This window comes from Leishmania mexicana, chromosome 31 (assembly GCF_000234665.1).
Source record: "Leishmania mexicana MHOM/GT/2001/U1103 complete genome, chromosome 31".
Lineage (NCBI taxonomy): Eukaryota > Euglenozoa > Kinetoplastea > Trypanosomatida > Trypanosomatidae > Leishmania > Leishmania mexicana.
The window spans coordinates 635720-649226 of NC_018335.1; the positions used below are offsets into that span (position 1 = coordinate 635720).

At 58.9% G+C, this 13507-nt stretch overlaps 4 protein-coding genes across 4 annotated transcripts; all 4 read right to left on the reverse strand.

Moving 5' to 3' along the window:
* Positions 1-293: 293 nt before the first annotated feature.
* On the reverse strand, positions 294-3056 carry LMXM_31_1650 (conserved hypothetical protein; the record flags this gene model as incomplete). The annotated part of the gene is made up of 1 exon (XM_003877960.1): positions 294-3056. One exon carries the CDS (start codon positions 3054-3056, stop codon positions 294-296), a length of 2763 nt encoding a protein of 920 aa, XP_003878009.1.
* Positions 3057-4963: 1907 nt separating this feature from the next.
* LMXM_31_1660 (conserved hypothetical protein) lies at positions 4964-8449 on the reverse strand (the record flags this gene model as incomplete). Its single annotated transcript, XM_003877961.1, has 1 exon — positions 4964-8449. The coding sequence occupies one exon, from the start codon at positions 8447-8449 to the stop codon at positions 4964-4966; it is 3486 nt and encodes a 1161-aa protein (XP_003878010.1).
* Positions 8450-9488: 1039 nt separating this feature from the next.
* Positions 9489-10370, reverse strand: LMXM_31_1670 (putative NAD+ synthase; the record flags this gene model as incomplete). Its single annotated transcript, XM_003877962.1, has 1 exon — positions 9489-10370. One exon carries the CDS (start codon positions 10368-10370, stop codon positions 9489-9491), a length of 882 nt encoding a protein of 293 aa, XP_003878011.1.
* Positions 10371-11963: 1593 nt separating this feature from the next.
* LMXM_31_1680 (conserved hypothetical protein) lies at positions 11964-12374 on the reverse strand (the record flags this gene model as incomplete). The annotated part of the gene is made up of 1 exon (XM_003877963.1): positions 11964-12374. The coding sequence occupies one exon, from the start codon at positions 12372-12374 to the stop codon at positions 11964-11966; it is 411 nt and encodes a 136-aa protein (XP_003878012.1).
* Between the last annotated feature and the right edge of the window lie 1133 nt (positions 12375-13507).

Here is a 13507-nt window from a genome sequence, read left to right on the forward strand (position 1 = left end):
CGAAGGGTACGCGTTGGCGAAGGACAGGTGGTACATGAAAACGAGCGCACGCGCCATGAAGTGCTCCTGGACCGGTAGCACCGTCTGGTGCTTGTCGGACGCATACATCGGTGAACACTGCATTCGCCTTCAGCGTCAGAGAGCGGACCGGGGTATGGATGTGTCACGAAGAGAATACCCAAAGTTGCACCCGACACGCGTGCTGCACCGAGTGGCTATACGCCTCCTCCTCTGCCGCTCCACGTTCTCGTCGCCTCGTCCTCCCTCGTGCTCAGCGACGATCCGTGAGAACGTCACAGGGGGTCGCTCTTGCGCTCAAAGACGTACACAAGGCGGCCGTTCTTGTACGTGTAGCAGAACCGCTCACCCCCTGGGGCGATGGCCACTGTAAGTACCTTGTTCGTGAACGGCTCCGGTATCGCCTCCTCTGGTATCCCCATCCCGCAGTCGTCGTCCTCGACTGTTTGCGACGACGGCCGGGAACGGTGCGGCACCGAAAGCGTCTGTGACCAGGCGTCGGCGAGCGACTTCTCCAGCTCCTGCACCTCCACCACCCCGCCGGCGACGGCGTCATCAGGCTCAATGGACGGGTCGGCGCGGTAGTGGACAAGAGAGTTCGCCAGAGTCAGCGACGAGTGCAGCGGCTGCCACACGGCGACAGCGCTGTCGTAGAGGCCTGTCACCACCGTGCCAGAGATGTCATCCACGGCGACGGGGAAGCGATCAAAGATGGAGTCGTTCTCGTACAGTGAATCAAGGTACTTGGAGACGTAGTTCATCACGGGCATCATGGCGCACGGCTGATCCGGCTTCCGCAAGTCCCAGAGCTTCAAGCTGAGGTAGTCGCGCGTGACAACGTGGTCGGGGCCCAAAAAAGAGGCGCCTGAGATGCTGCAGAGGATCTCGTCGTACGCCTGGCAGCTAAATGGGTTTTGCTGCGTCGTAAGCTGCGAGGAGATGGCGTACTTGCGGCCCTCGCGCGATGGCGGGTCGCGCAGGTCGCCAATGTTGAGAATGCCGGAGCTCCGGGTCAGCAAGAACAGCGAACTGTGTGTCGGGTGAAAGGATGACGCAGTGACGAGTTCCTCCACCTCGTCCAGGGCCCCCGACGGCGGCCGGAGGTCCGCGATGCACGTTGCCTTCGTTGTGTCCGTCGCCTCGAAACTCCACCAGAAAACCTGCAGGTCCTCGACGCTCATGAACGTCTCCTCGTCCGCGGAAACACTCAGGCCTTGTATGCTATTGGTCACCGGACCAAACTCCTTGATGGGCAGGATGGCCGGCTGCGGTGGCAGGCGCGCAAAGTAGCGCGACCCCGCAAAGGTCTTGCCGATTACCTCCTCCATCCCCGAAAAGGCGTTAAATGGACTGAACCCCTCACGGCGCACGTGAAACAGCTTGATCACCCGCTCGTTCGCGGTGAGGTAGCTGATCATGCTCGGCGAGCACCGCTGCCGCACAAAGCTTAGACACTTCACGTACGGCTCCACTGCGACGGAGGTGAGGGCGTTGATCGACTTCACGAACGCCTTGTGCGAATGCCGCCGCAGCACCTCGCGGCCACGCATGTCATGGGTAATGTTCTCCGTCGCTGCCGAGTCTAGGCTGCCGCAGTTGTTCGGCGTTGCGCTGGTACCGGTGCCGTCGTCACTGCTGTATCGCAGCGAGCCCCGCGTCTTGCCACAGCCGTACATTTGTCCAGCCGGCAGGGAGCGGACTTCTTGTTGCTGCTGTTGCTGAATGAGCGACTTGCTGCGGCGAATGGAGGAGTTGTAGGTGTCCGCCGTGCTCACCTCAAAATATTCAATGTGGCCGCTGTAGTCGCCTAAGCACAGGCCCAGAACTGGGGCTCCGCTCATAGGGTCCAACAGTGTCGCCATCGCCACCACACTCACAGACTGTAGCGCGCTGTCATCCCCATCGGGGGGCAGCGGCGCACGGAAGGATTCAGACAGCATGTCGCTCGACTCTTCCAGAAAGTCAGCATTGGCGAAGGAGGCGTTGAAGGCTGCTTCGTCGAAGCAAGGGCTCGGGCTGTTGCTGCTACCTCCGTAGCCGCTCGATACGTTACCCATCAGGGGGGCCGCCGCGGCACTGGCAACAGCGGAGGAGTGACTAGTAGATGAGCGAGGATCCGACGCGGAGATCCCGGCGGCGGTGGCAGCAGTGATGTTGTCTCCTTCCCCGCAAACGGCAGCCAAGGACGTCCCTGCCATGACCTCCGTACTTGTGGCGGCGTTATGGCTGCCAAAGCGTGGCTGTGGAGACGGCTCCTTCGGATCCACCGGTAACGCCATCGATTCGCTGTATGCCTGGCTCTCTGTCACGGTCGCGCCTTCAGCCACTTCGGCCTCATCTCCTGCGTTCGGATACTCTAGCGGGTAGTGCAGCTTTTGATAAAACTGAAAGGTCGTCGTCGCACGGTGCACCGTGCCGTATAACCGCTGCTCGACGTTGTGAATGTGCTCGCGCACGCTCTGTGGGGCCCTACCTCCGCCGTGGACGCCGGCACGGTGCCCCGACTTCCCTGCCCCCCTAACAGCGCCGCCAGCGCGTATGAATCGAAGCGCGGAGCGACTCCCAGTCGACGCGGCCATCATCACGAGATTCTGTTTCGTCTTTCCAGGGGTGCGCTTCGGCGACGGTATCGCCGGTTCGTTGTAACCGCCGCGCTCGGGCACCTCGCTCTCCGCCCGCGAGCTGCGGGCTGAGCGGTCCTCGTTCGGTTCGTAAACTGACCCGCGGTCCGGCACTTCGCTGCCAGCGCGTGAGCTACGATACGAGGCGTAGGGGTCGCGACGCGTAGCACTACTGGTGCGGGCCGTCATCGACTCCCGCTGCGGAACCTCGCTGCCAGCACGAGAGCTTCGGCAGGCGGCCATTTGCGCGTCCTGCAAAGAACCGCTGTAAGAGGCCGCTGGCCCCTGCTCCGAGCGCGCCTCGCTAGAGGCGCGAGAACTACGCAGTGATCGGAGCTGTGCCTGCTCCCCGGTGGGCATCTCCGGCGATGGGGAGAGCTTCGGATGCATCTTCTCCACCGCTTTCCGTGGCTCCATTTTCGTAAGGACAAGACAAGCGAGCGCGGTGGGTTGGCGACTTCACGCCGACGGAGAAAGGGGCACAGCGTGCGTGGCTGCAAATGACTTCTGGCCCCAACAAACGCGACAGGCCTGAGAGGGTGCGGTGGGCGGGGGACGGGGTAGGGGTCAGGGAGGTGACGTGCAGGTAACCTCCAATACAAACACTGATGAGCTTGTGAAGAGAAACGCGTGAAAGATATGAAAAACAAAAAGCCAAGAAACACCACTGCGCTCACACACGCAACTATCCGCTGGAACGTTCCCCACACAAACGGACAGGCAGACGAGCAGAAATTGTCTGTGTTTGTGTCTGTGCAAGGGAGGATGCGTATGGGTCATACAGCAAGTGAGAGAACGAAGAGCTGAAAGGTGCAGAGGATCGGGGGGATGGCGTGGAGGGCAACAGATGATGAAGGGTGCCGTGTGCCTATGTTGTGCCTGTGGGGCTGGGGAGGGGAGGGTTATGGGATTCACGTGTGTCGGTAGGCGTGGGAGTGTCTCTAACAGCATGCGTTGATGAGTGCGTGTGCCACAAAGTGACCGATGATGATGATGGGGGGGGGGCGTGTGAGTCCGTCGATTTAACTGTTTATGTGTTCCAGAACTGGAGGCGGTAGTGCACGGAGGTGGTGGTGCGATCCCCATACAGGACCCGCACACAGCACAAAAAAGAAGGTGACGTCACCAGGAGGGCATGAAAGCGCATGTTGGTGGAATCGGACGAACGGTGAAAAAAATTGCAGGGTGAAGCGCAAGACGCAGCAAATAGAGGAAGACGAAAAAGGAGTACAGAAGAGCGGTGGTCTAGCCCAGCGGTTGTGCGCATCTCCGTGGCGGTCTACGGCGCGTGTTCTCCACCCATCCACACCCAGTGCGCGAGTCTGTGAAGGCACAACACATTCAATGCCGTTGAACAGGGGTTCCTTGTGCTGGATGAAAGAAGATCCGCATCAGCACTACCTCTTGTCGGACACGTCGATGAGATGACGTGCATCGCGAAGAGCACTGGGGGCAGCGACTCTGCACCAAAGAGCTGAGGAGATGGTGCTGTCCGCGGAAGAGGAGCGGCAACAAGGAAGCATCCGTCCTTCCCCATCGACAAAAAAAATATAAGTAGGGGCATGCCACAAGCCGGAGGTAGATCAGATCTCGCCACTCCCAGCAGAGGAAGGGAGACAGTTGACAGATACATATCCAAATGACCCACACGCTGTACGTGAAACGTTTTCTATGGTGCTGAAGCACTTTTCAGTTGGCACTTTGTCGCCTGCTAGGACCAAGTTTCCACCTGGTGGTGACCATTGTCGCAGTGCAGAGGGCCACAAACGAAGCCCCCACGATGTGGAGCGAAAGGTCATGGTGTGTGCGAAGAGGCGAAGAGAGGCAACGAGAGAGAGGCGAGGGAGTCACCAAAAGTGGCCCCTTCTCATTCCCTTTCCTCCTGATGAACGACAGTGCGCAGGAACAAGTTGATGCGCATGAACAGAAACGCGCGCTGGCTGCCGATGCCGTCAACTCTGATACACACACACGAAGAAAAAGAAGCAGAGGGAGAAGGAAGGAGAGAATGGCGGAGGGGCGTCGTGTAGTGCGCCGCGTGGGCCCCCGGCCGGAGGAATGGGCCTCTGTTTTCCTTCTCTCTCTGTCTCTGATGCTTCCCCAGCCATCTGCAACGTCTATGAGGGTACGTTGACACGCCCGCAGACACTCCATCTTCTATGGCGAACACGACGACGCGCGAATCCACGGAGGCACAGGCGGACGCTGCACACGGACCAGTTAGGAAGGCAAAACACTTCGTACCGTCCGTTGCGGACGACCCTACCTCGCCCTCTGCTGCGTGCGCCGGTTTCACTGTCCCCCTTGCGAGGGTCAGCACTGCGTTAAAACTCAGCATCCTGCTGTCGCAGCACGCCGAAGCACTTTGCCATTTTAGTAATGTACGTTGGCTTCCTTGTGGTCTGCGGACGGAAGGTGCACACGTCTTCCTCCGCCTGCTGGGCCTCCGTCGCCTGCTCCTTGCGTTTTGCCTCGAGCAGCTGACGCTTCTCGAGCAGGTAGACCTGGTACGGCTGGTAGTTGCGAGGGTTCAGCATAGAGTGGATCCGGGCGTTGCACTTCACATTGAGCTTTGGCCGAAACGTTAGCCCCTCCACCTCCTTCGCCTCAGCGTGCTTTTTGGCCGCCTCGCGATGCTTTGCCCTACGCTGTTCATCAGCATAAAGCCGCTCGAAGAAGCCCTGCTGCTGCACTGCGGGGGTTTGCTTGTTGGCGCACCGGCGACGGCGGTCCTCCTCCTTGGCGACGCGCGCTGCCGGTGATATATTTGGCTTGAAGGTGCACGGGTCAACGTACGGCGAGGCATGCGGCTTCACAAACAGCGACGTGAATGGAACGCGTTGCCGCTCCCGTTGCGCCACGATAGAGGACGTTTCTGGGCCCATGGACTCGTTCACAAGCGACCTCGACACCATGTCCTGCACGAGCCGCGCGCTTGTACTTGTTGTCCTCGGGGTGAAGACGGGGGTCATCTGCTTCTCCAGCTCACGCACCGTTCGAGAACGGTTAAAATAGTATGCGTTCTGCCGTAGCAGGAATTCGTCAAAGAGGGCAACCCGGAAGCTCTCCTCGGCGCGCGTAGCCTCCGCGCTGTCTGCCGGCGACTGCGCCGTGCCACGGCGATCAGCCCCGCCCCCCGCCCCTGCATCACCCACTTCAGCATGTTGTCCGTGCATTTCTGCTAGGCGCCGGGAGTTGTACTTCCGCTTGGCCTTCTTCTCCTCCAAGAGCGCCACGGCCATGGGCGACATGTACGATGTCTGCAATACGGCCACCTGCGCCACAGCGCTGCCTGTCGGGCGTGACTGAGTGGACAATGACGCCGCGGCACCCAACCGTGGCACAGCTGTTGCTGCAATGGCTTCCTCCCAGTCTATCTGCAAGATCGTGCTCATGAAAGAACTGAATGTGTCGCGTGAGCGGGCCGCACCGCTGCAGCGAGGCGCGCGTCGAGCAACGCCGCAGCGATGTCGCAGTAGAATCAGCTCCTCTCGTGCGAGACGGCGGTACTCCATCTCTTGATCAAGGATTTGCCGACGTGACGCCGCCGCCGACAGCTCCGCTGGATAAAGACGCTTGTACACAGACTGTAAGGTTGCCTTCAGGGTGGAAGGGTCTAGAGATGGCTGTTGGGAGTCCGTTCGCGCCGACTTGGGGCGCGTTCTGGCAGACTGCGTCCCTGCTCCATCCTCCTCTTCCTGAAGCGTTCTCTCCAATTCCCGCTCCTGCGCAAGCCGCACCATGGCTCGCGTACCAGGCGAGAGAAGCGGTTGAAAGGTGCACTCTGCCATCTCCTTGGCCCGCATCTCCTCCTTGACGCGCTGCTGCCGCCACTCCGCAGACCGCGTCAGTGCCGTGTTCTCGTGCGCAGATGTGGCCGCCGACGCCTCCGCCACCGAGTGCTCCGCGTGCACCAGGGCCTGGCGCTGCTCGGAGCGCCACCTGTTCACTCGCGACGTGTCCCAGGATCTCGGCGCGCCCTCTGTGGGTAGGGGTGCCTTTGGATCCCGTTGCAGCCCTGGCCTAGCACCATCGCCGTCTTCGGGATGGAGAACGACGCCAGAGCACACGAGCCGCTGGCCGACAAGCGGTGCGTCATCGACTCGATTCACGCGAAGGCTCTGAAGCGGGTGCTGAGACTCATATGCAGAGGCCTCGGTGGTGACGGTGGCGTCGGTCACGCGACCAGAAACGTTTGTCTCCTCAGCGCACGCAGAGGCAGCGGACGGCGCCGTTTGCGCGGTGTGAAAGTCCACCGTGGCCACATCGACGGATGGTTCCTGCATCGCCTCCAGCGCACTTTGCAAACTCCGCCTCCCGTGTGCGGGCGGAGGGGGTGTTGTCGTGGCCAAGCTAGCAAGAGGGGTTTGCAGCATCGCCACTGCCGGCGGCCTAGTGTCCGGTGTGCCGTACAGGTCTGCCAGAATCGATGGCACGTCTTTCTTGATGGGGCTGATACCACTCACATCAGTGCTCAGCGCAGGGCGAACGATGAAACGACTGCCGCTCAGACTTTGTGTCACCACCGGCGTTGCCGCTGAGGCTGCTGCTGGTTTCACCGGTGTGGTAACCTTTTCGCTGAGCAATGCACGGCTCTCCCCCTCGTTCAAGCTGCCATACGCTGCCAGCTCCTTTTGTGATTGTGATAGCTGACCTGCGACGGCAGTGTCGCCGATCCAGGAATCACCGAGAAGCTCGCCAAGGATGCTCGCCGCCGTCTTACCCTCGGCACGGAGAGGGTCTCGCTTCGCCGACGGCATCGCTCTGTCGCTGGAAAGGGGAGCCTTTGAAAGATCCTCGAACGAGTCAGACGGCTGCAAGGCGTGCTCACCACTGACCAACGCATTGGACGGGGAGTGTGGTAAGTGCGCCTTTCCGGGTTCACGTCGCGCAAATAGGCTCGATGATCGGCGCTGAGGGGCGAGAAAGGCGACAGTCCTGGATGGGTGATCAAAGTTCGCGCGCAGTTGTTCCAGCGCCGTCTTGCGTGTTGCAGCCCACTCCGCTGAGTCAGCATGCCGCGAGACTGCCGAAGACGAAGCCGCAGAGGGCGATACTGCTGAGTTAGCATCTCCGAGGCTGAGGTTGCTGCTCGCAATCGATGGTCGCCCTTCCCACCGCTGTTCCTTCCCATGGCGGGCCGCCCACGCACCCTCCAGGCTGTCCGACGAGGTGTCCTCAGAGGCCACATCAGTGCCCTGGTGAGAGCGCACCACCTCCTGAGCGCCCTCATGCGCCTCGCGCGGCAACAATGCCGGGTCATCGTCAACGACGGGTACGATGGCTTCAATTGTAGCGTCTTGCTCGGCAACCGGCTCACTCGCCGCGTCGTCCCGGTCATCTGCCGTGTCGGCTTGGTCGCCAGAGTGATCCTCGCTGTCATCATCGTCGTCGCTATCGACGCGATGAAACGTGCGGATTCGCGGCATGCCAGGCGACCCGGCGCTTGTGTCCCTCACCGTAGACGAAATGGCATCCGTGAAGGAGGCTAGCTGTTGCGCCGAGTACGCCGTGAGCACCTGTGCAGCGCTGCGGCAGTCTTGAAAGGCGCTGCTAGCCAGTTCATCGACAAAGTCACGTGATTCAGCACTACTGCTTTCTCGACTGTGATGGTGACGTGCGCGGGGGTCTGTAGGTGGTGTCAGATGCTGCGCGTTCAGCTTTTCACTTGTTGCATTCAGCTGCGAATTCCCCTCCTCTTGCGGTAGCACTCCTGACGCCCTTGGCATTGCAGAGGTGAAACTGGAGGTGGGCAAGCACGACCCAGGTGGTGATGTGGCCACCATCGGGTTCGACTCGCTTTTCCACATGCTCCCCCCTCGGTCCTGTGCACTGTGCTCCATCTATGCAGCCGCGATTCGGGGAAAGAGTGGAAAAATGGTTTACGCTTGTGTGTATGTTTGTGTCTGCTTGTGCTTCATGTGATGTTTCTCCCTGTCCAGACGCTCTCAGCAGCTGAGGATCTTGACTTCCTGGGCACACAAAGTATTCGCCAGCACCGTTCGCGTGTTGCGTCGATGCGAACGTACACGGCTGTCCTCAGTAGCACCGTCGCTGCACGTTGGCTCAGTTCGTCAGGCCACTGACAGGGCAAAGCTCCTCGGCATTCCGAGAAAAGGAGTGAGGCAGGGTAGAGCGAATCGATGCGACCCCGAGCAGATGCGTAAAACCGAGAGATAAGGAAAAATAGAGAAATTCAAAGCGGGGTCGCTGAGGAGCTCATTGCAACGCACCATCTGGAAACGAGAACAAAGGAAGCGAGGGCATAGTCGCGGCGCCGGAGCCTAAAGCGGTCGGAGGCGAAGGTTGAGGCGAGACAGCCACCTACTTCATCTCGTCCACCCGCAGCACCGTCAGAGCAACTATGATGCACTCTACTCTTGGGCCAAGAGTGTCCTTCTCGTTCCTTAGTGGCCTCGATGAAAAGGAGACCCGCGTGCACGACCGATAACCGGACTCACCGGCAACAGCACACACGAAAGAGCGAAATAGCAACATCATCAACGTAGTCGTTGCGGTGCTCTGAGGCGGAGGCGCAAAGGGGGCAGGGCGAGGCCAAGAGAGACCCAGCGATGAGTGGATAGCGTCCTCCCCGGATACAATCCCCAGGACCCCAACAGCGTACCATCCTCACACGTGGAGCAGAAATGCTCGCCAAGAAAGCCACGACGGAGCAGCAGAGAAGGACAGAGGAGGAGTGGAAAGGGGTAGGGGGAGGTGCGCCCGAAACAGACGGTGATTGCAGTTTGCCACAAAAATCACCTCGACAGAATATCCGGCACATCAGCATATGCCGCTTCGTCGATGCGACAAGAGGCCAATGGCAACACGCCCACGGGAGCCGTTTCTTCAGAGGTTCACTTGGCCTTGCAGCTTGTGCGCGTTGCGGCGGTGCACGAGCTCGCAGGCGGCCACGTACCGCTCAAACTGGTCTCGGGCCTCATCAGATAGGCTATTCAGGAATTCGAACTTGGTCGTCTCGCGCTGTTTCAAGTACCACTCCGTGAAAAGCTCCACAAAGTCGTACGGGAAGCCCAGCTCATCCTCGTCCGTCTGTGCTTCCCAGAGGTCGGCGGAAGGGGCGGCATTGCGCGTGTTCTCCGGCACCCCAAGCACCTCGGCGACCAGAAACACCTCGCTCTTGTGTAGGTCGGAGATGATCTGCACATCCACGACACCGTCGCCAGCCTTGCAGAAGTAGCCCAGGTAAAAGTCTTCGTCCTTGTTGCCGGTGCCCATGACGATCGCCGGCGTACCTTCTTGGGTGAGCAGCTGCGCCACGTAAAAGCTCGGTGGGGTGCGCATGTAGCTGCGCAGCTGCCCACGCGCAAAGGCGCCGCCGTCGATGCCGACAGCCTTCTCTACAAGCGTGGCGAGTTCGGTGTGGAGGGCGGTTTGGTCAACAACGACCTCCGTCGCGCCGCAGGCAGCGATGTTCTCCTTTCCCCTCCTCAGTGCCCAGTCACTACTGTGGATGGGCTGGCACAGTCCCACGTTTTTCTGAATGGGGCTGTTGTGCGCTCGCATTGCGCGCGCACACATGGCGAGCACGACAGCCGAGTCAATCCCGCCAGAGACACTCGTCACGCAGGCCTTCAGACCGGACCGGTGCATGTAGTCGTTCAGCTTCGCGCACTTCATCTCAATCCATGCCACCGGGTCGAAAGTCCGGGCCCTGCGGTTCTCTTTCAGCACGCGCTGAAGCTCTGGATGAAGCGGCGCCACCGGCATTGTTGATGTTTTTGAGGCGCCTACGGAGAGGAATGCGATATACACCGTTGTCGAGTCTTGCAGGCAGGAGAGCAAGTGTCTCCGGATAACGAAAGCACAGAATCTAGAAAGGCTACGTCCACGATGACGGTGGTTGTGAGCGTTGATAACTTCGCTTTGCTCGCCTGCAGTGTGCAGCCAACAAGCCTTGTGGTGGTTCGGTTTCCAGTGAGAGGGTGTACGGTGGGCTTTTCCTTCAGAATCCGGTGCGAGCGGGAGGTGCTGGAAAAGGCAATGGCCACCAGCACCGCGGGAAAGCAAGTGTGTGGGGGGATGGGGTACACAAGACGAAGTAAGACGAGCAAAAGGGAGCACAAGCTGTTCATCTAGCGCCGACAACGCTGCAAGTAGGTTGCGCCTTCAACGCGTGGTGAGCAGCACGTCAGCACGGAGACCGCGACTCTCAGGAAGTAGCGCATGTCAAATGTATCGGGCGGCACCAAATGGCAGTCTCTGCAGTTCCCTCTCGAGCGCGGTAATCCCTTGTCAGCCTTACCCGCCTGACTGCAGCATCTCAAAAAGAGGACATAGGCCAGCAAAGCAGGCACCTCTCGTCTGCCATACTTCTCAGCATGGTAGCATGCCGCACTACAAGATGCGAACGTACGCTACCACCTTTTCTGTTTCGCCTTTTCTCTCTTTGTTGTTGTGTGCAGAATGCATGTTCCACCTACAGGTATACCAGCATGTGTTTCACCTCGCATGCGCTTCAAGGGAACGTTGTTTATACGGCCACCCGGGCACACCATTTTCTGCCCGCAATGTTCAACGTGCATGTTGCTTTTAACGAGAAAGATTACTACATCAGGAAAAAGAAACCAAGGAAGGGGGAGAAGTACAGGACGCAGGCATGCGCACACGCCTTGCAGTCATCGCAAAATGTGCGAAAGAACAAAAAAGGAGAGTAGGAGAGAATCATCAACGAAGAGCTCGACGGACCGCGAAAATGAAAAAAAGAAGAAGTGTGCCATAAAGACACTCGTAATGTACAAAGGCTTGGAAAGGCACACGTAAAAGAGGGGAAATAGTCCGTCGGTGTGTGGGGGGGGGGCGAAAGGGAGGGCACACCGAACTAGCGCAGCGAGTGCTCACCCTCCTTGAACGGGATGGTGGTGTGAGATGTCTGCTTGCCATGCCCGTGCCTGCGTTTTCTCCTCTGCTGCGACTGCCGTACATCATCTCCTTCACGTGTGCAGACGTCAGCGGCGCTGCAACACATACGCATCACAACACAAGGAGACAGGAAAAGAAAATCGCCCACGCAGAAGATCCCCCTGGGTGAGCGAGAACGTACTTTTTGTTCTCCGTTTTTTTTCCTTTACGAGTGAAGGCAGCTATGAAAACATATCGCGGCGCTGCTCCACCGGCTGGCACGACGCAACGAGTGGAAACGGTGGCGATGCGCTCGCTCAGCCAATGTTGCACAGACACACGTTCATCCACGCCGGAGCGAGCCGGCCCCGAAAATAAGGGGACATGGGAAGCGATCATCACCACAGGACAAGCACCGTACTGGTCGAATCCTTGCTGCGATTTCCCAGCCCTCTTCTTTCTTTACATATCAGCGTTCTCGATGGCGCGGGCGCGGCGATGCTGCTCCATCAGCTTGAGGCGGTAGGAGTGCGCCTTGTCGGCGTCCACAGTGCGGTCATTCGTGCGGTATGCTTCCATGAATTTCTCCTGGTATACCATACCCTCCAGAATGGGATCGGGGTGAAAGGTACCCTGGCGCTCCTTCTCCTCCACGTAGTCCTTCAGAATCTCGCGCTTAATGCGCTTCCCATCTTCGGTCTCCACAAAGTTCTCCATGTGAACAATCTCCGCGGTACGAATCCACGTGTCGTCTTGAATGGGTTGCAAGTGCAGGCTGGCGAAGTCCTCCGCCGGCATTGTGAGCACACCATTCCCGTGGCCGTTGGCCACAGGCCCCACCTGCATCGAGTCGTTGTCTGTTGGAGCCTCCATAACAGGCACAAGGGGCAAAGTGGAAACACGGCAAAGATGCAGAGCAGAAGCGCGAAGCAGACGGAGACCACGCGGCGAAAGACGTGCTGAATGTTGGTAGAGTCGAAAGGCAACTTTACAGAGGTGTGCTTTAAGGTATAACCGAGCTGGACGGATCAAGGACGCCCGGGTGGAGGGTGTGCGAGTCCTGCATGACAGACGCGCAGCAAATAAAAGGAACAGAAAGGGAGTAGTGGACAGGGACAAGGAAGGTGTCTCGCGGGAAATTACATGGAAGCGAACGTTGAAGTTCGGGGCCGTGGGCCAGGTGCGGGACGTCTCGATTGGAAACGGTCAAAGCGCAGTCCCTTATGAGCGACCGTTATCGAGCAGCACCAGTGTGTGTGTGTGTGTGTGTGTGTGTGTGTGCGTGTGTGTGGCTCGGCCTTCAGTGGAATGTTGGGTGAAGCGGAGTGAATGGCACACGACACCACGTCGCCTGTGCAGCCCCATGAGATTGCATCGTCGCCCGCCCACCCACCCCCGCACCTGCTCTCACAGAAGGCCTCTCTCTACCGCCCTCCTTTGTTTTCTTTTTTTTGTTTTGTTTGTACTTGTGTGTTGCCGAGCACCAAGAGACAGCCCCCTGCCTGTCTCCCCCTGTCACGAATATGAGCAAGTACATCACGGCTCCGCCCTCTTTGTTCCTATATGTATCCATGCAACCAATACTTATATATGTATGTACAGAGAGAAAGGTGTGTGTGTGTGCGTGTGTGAGTGGGTGTGTGGGTATAGGTGTGGATGTGTGTCGTCGGCGTCGTCATGTTGTTATGGAGTAACAACAGTGCATGGCGACGTAAAACAAACGAAAAAAATAAGCATACAACGCATACACGCGATATATTGACAGACAGACGTGTATATGCAGACAACGAGAGCAGAACACACGAGGACACAGCACCCTCCCCACCAACCCAACCCCCCTCTCCCTTCCTCCGTCTCTCTACCAACACTACCACCGCACGGGGAGAGAGGGGTACAGGCTGACAGAGATAGTAACCCCCTCCTCCCCCAACCGCGAAGACAAAAAAAAAGAACACGCACAAACGTCATGTGTGAAAGGCTCACATCTTCACGGTTACGACGGCAGG